A 3248-nucleotide genomic window follows, 5' to 3' on the forward strand; every position below is an offset into this window, starting at 1 on the left:
TAAGATTTACTTGTTTTTCTGCAGATACCAGTTATCCTGTGGGTTAAAGCAAACTGCTGCCTCTTGAGGGGAAAAAAAAAATCATCTATTTTCATATAAAAGAGCAACTCCAGCAAAAGCATCTCTGGGGCCCTCGTGCCCAGGATGTCCCTGTGTGTGGCTTGTTGCTCCCTGAGTGTGCAGAGCAGGGAATGGGACAAAGGGAGGGTGGAGGAGAAGGGATTACAATTTAAGCTGACAAGGAGCAGCACGTTTCCCCAGCTGCAAGCTGGCTTTAATAACTTGGTGTGCAGCTCCCACCATGAGCACAGGTTGCATTAAGCTGCTTTGGGCTTTACTCAGTGGCTAAAAAATCATATTTTTGTATCTTTGTTGCCTGTCATCACCTTTCCCCTGACACGTGTTTTATTTGTCACGGTTGGACTGAACTGAAGCCAAGGCAGGTGTCAAACATGTTCCTCACCTGAGAGTTTTGCAGCTGCTGCTCTGTTTGGAGCTTGTCCTCCAGCATCTTCTGAAGGGCCTCTTTTGCCTTCTGCTCATAGGTCTGCTTCTGGTCCTCCATCTCTATCAGGATCTTCTTCACACACTCCTTTGAGTAACTCTTTAAAGGGAGAAATGAAGTGCTTGAAGGGTCTTCCCTGACAGATTCCTAACCTTGTTAAACCTGAATATTAGCAAATCCAGAGTGTGTAAATGCTGCTGCCTATTTGCTGTGGAGCAGAGAGGAAAAATCCTTTTTGGATATGTATCTAATCTGGATTGATCTGGAAACTGAGACCCGACCCAATGATGTGGTTTGGTCTTTTTTCATGCCTTTTTTTTTGCCCCCCTGTGTTTCTCAGGGGCTCAGACATTACCTGGGTGCAAGCCTGCAGCTGATTTTCGAGGGCCCTTAGTTTGCACTTCAGTTTGTCTTCGTTCAGCTGACCCTGGGGAAAAAACCAATTGAACTGACATGTGAAACCAGGAACCACCCAATATGCCCCCAGTGTTTTGTTAGTTTGTGTTTTGATTCATTTTCTCCCTTCATCTGTAATATTGTGGCTAAATTGGATCAAAGTCTCTTCAGTGCTGAATTCAGGTAAACTTTTGTGATCTCTAGATAAATGGGGGAAGCAAAAGTTTTATGGACTGAGAAACTGTGCTGAGGCAGTTTCACTGGTTGCTGAGTGCAGGTGCTGGCAGTGAAATTATAAGTTAAGAGGCAGGGGGTTTGAGTCTGGAAGGGTCCCTGAGCACAGCCCTGTTCCCTGGCTCGTGGTCTCTCCCTGCCCAAAGCTCCCTCTGGTGTGACAGCCCTGACTCGCTGGTTTCCTTAGGAAATAGGTCGGGTCTGTGTTGCAACGTCTTGCAGTTGGGCAGGGGGACAGAGGGCAGCAGTGATGATTCATTTTGCTTGTTATCATCATCTCAGTGTTAGTCAGGCTGCTTGGGCTCCGTGAAACCAGAGTGCTGCAAATTCAGATAAAATTTCCAGCAGAGAGTTCACACAGGCTGTTTTTTTCCACCACCAGTGCTGAGAACACCAGTACCCTCTCTGCTCACTGATGTTTGAAGTCACACCTCTGAGAAGAAACTCCTTGATGTTCCAGGAATAGCTGTTAGACCCAAGCAAAAGCAGATTCCCCCGTGCCTTAGCACTGTTTAAATTTGCACAGAAGCACGTTTAGAGCCCCAAAGACTAAATCTCCCCAGTTCAGTTGTTGGTGCAAAGAGCTAAAGGCTCAGGAAGTAAGTGGAATTTTGAAAAGCAGTTTCAGATGTGAAATGTTATGCCTAGTTTTCCTCAGTGGTTTATCTTACTCTGCCTGCAGAGGTTCATGTTGGAGGGTGGTGCTGTTCCAGCTGTTGTGCACAGATGTGACTGTGCTGTGGACAAGGCAACTACGCTTTGGAGCAGAAATCATGGAATCAAAGAATGGTTTGGGTTGGAAGGGACCTTAAAGATGTAAATTCCCTAAATGGAATAAGCTTTCCCCAGAAAAGTGATGTGAGCAAACCTTGGTCAAGCCCTTATGCTGAAGATTAACTACATGAAAGGGGCTGTTTCAGAGGAAAAAAAAAAACCCCAAAACAACTCCTCAAGTCCAACCAAACAAAAAACACACACACAAATAAATACAGCAGCAAAAAAACCCCCAAACCCTACAGCCACCATCATCAAGAGAGCCCCAAGTCACGTCCTATAAGCCAGGCAGGGGTGAGGATTAGGGCTAATATGCTCAAAATACACCCCCTGTGGCAAATACCATATTTTTTTACATTTCCACAGCCCTGTTTTTCAGAGTCTGAGGTGACCTGAACAAGCAGCTCCAAATCTCAAACTCTCCTGCATTTCTCCACTGCTGTCATTTAAGTGCCATGTAAGTCTTTTAAACTGCTTTTGGCTGACAGCTGCAGTGTTTTGGTTGTCCTGTGATTGGGGAATTCTCTGATACTGCCTCCCTTAGTCATTTTAGAGAGCTGGTGTAGGGTTATAATAATAAATGCCATTTCTGGAAAGCTTCCAGTTTGCCCAAGCATGATGCTTGTGCTAGAAAAATAAGTCCATATAGCAGCAGTGATGTGCTGGAAATGGCAAAGAGCTTAAACTCTGCAGAGCAGTTTGAGTTATTTCCAAAAATCAGGCTCAGCTTCAAATGCCAGGAGGAGGAGAAAAATACACTAAAGCAGCAATTTTCTTTAAGAGGAGAATAGCTTAAAATTAATTACTCTTGATAATCATAACCAAGGCTCTCTCAGCATCCCTCATCTGGCAGCGTTGAGTTTTGCAGCAGATGGGGGATTTAAGGCACAGAGCTGGGGTAGGAAGAGCTCTCTGAGCTAAAAGAGAAATCGTGGGAGGGGGAAGGAGGCACCAAATGCTTTATCCCTTCACTTTGGCACCCCCATCCTCCTGCAGAGTGTTCACCTGCTCCATGGAGCCAGGAGCACCCAGGAGCACCAGCAGCACCTCTGGAATGGGCACAGAGTGGTTTCTGGAGCTCCAATATCACCCATGTGTGTTCAACAGCAGGTTCTTGAAACTCAAAATACTGGCAAAGATTAAAAAGCTGCCGCAACAAGCACTTGGCATCTCACCTGGGCCCGGGAAAAGGCAGCCAACCCTCAGCTTGTCCTGTCCCTCCCTCCCTTTGCCAGCACCTCCTGTGGCTCCAGGAATTCCCCTCCCAGCAGCACCACTGGCTCCAGCCCCCAGTTAATTTTTAGGCTGCTGAAAGGTTGGATGCAAGAGGCAGCAGCAG

The 3248-nt window shown here is 46.4% G+C and overlaps 1 protein-coding gene across 1 annotated transcript in view; it reads right to left on the reverse strand.

The window, feature by feature from the left end:
• Positions 1-3248, reverse strand: part of TRAF3IP3 (TRAF3 interacting protein 3) — a 14378-nt gene that overhangs the window by 4863 nt on the left and 6267 nt on the right. Inside the window, exons 9-10 of the mRNA XM_029962489.1 lie at positions 861-932; positions 464-604 (exon numbers count right to left, since the gene is read on the reverse strand). Of these exons, the coding sequence (XP_029818349.1) occupies positions 464-604; positions 861-932 (213 nt within the window). The remainder of the gene's footprint in view (positions 1-463; positions 605-860; positions 933-3248) is intronic.

This window comes from Manacus vitellinus, unplaced genomic scaffold (genome assembly GCF_001715985.3).
Source record: "Manacus vitellinus isolate BGI_N305 unplaced genomic scaffold, ASM171598v3 scaffold_47_pilon, whole genome shotgun sequence".
NCBI classification, from domain to species: domain Eukaryota; kingdom Metazoa; phylum Chordata; class Aves; order Passeriformes; family Pipridae; genus Manacus; species Manacus vitellinus.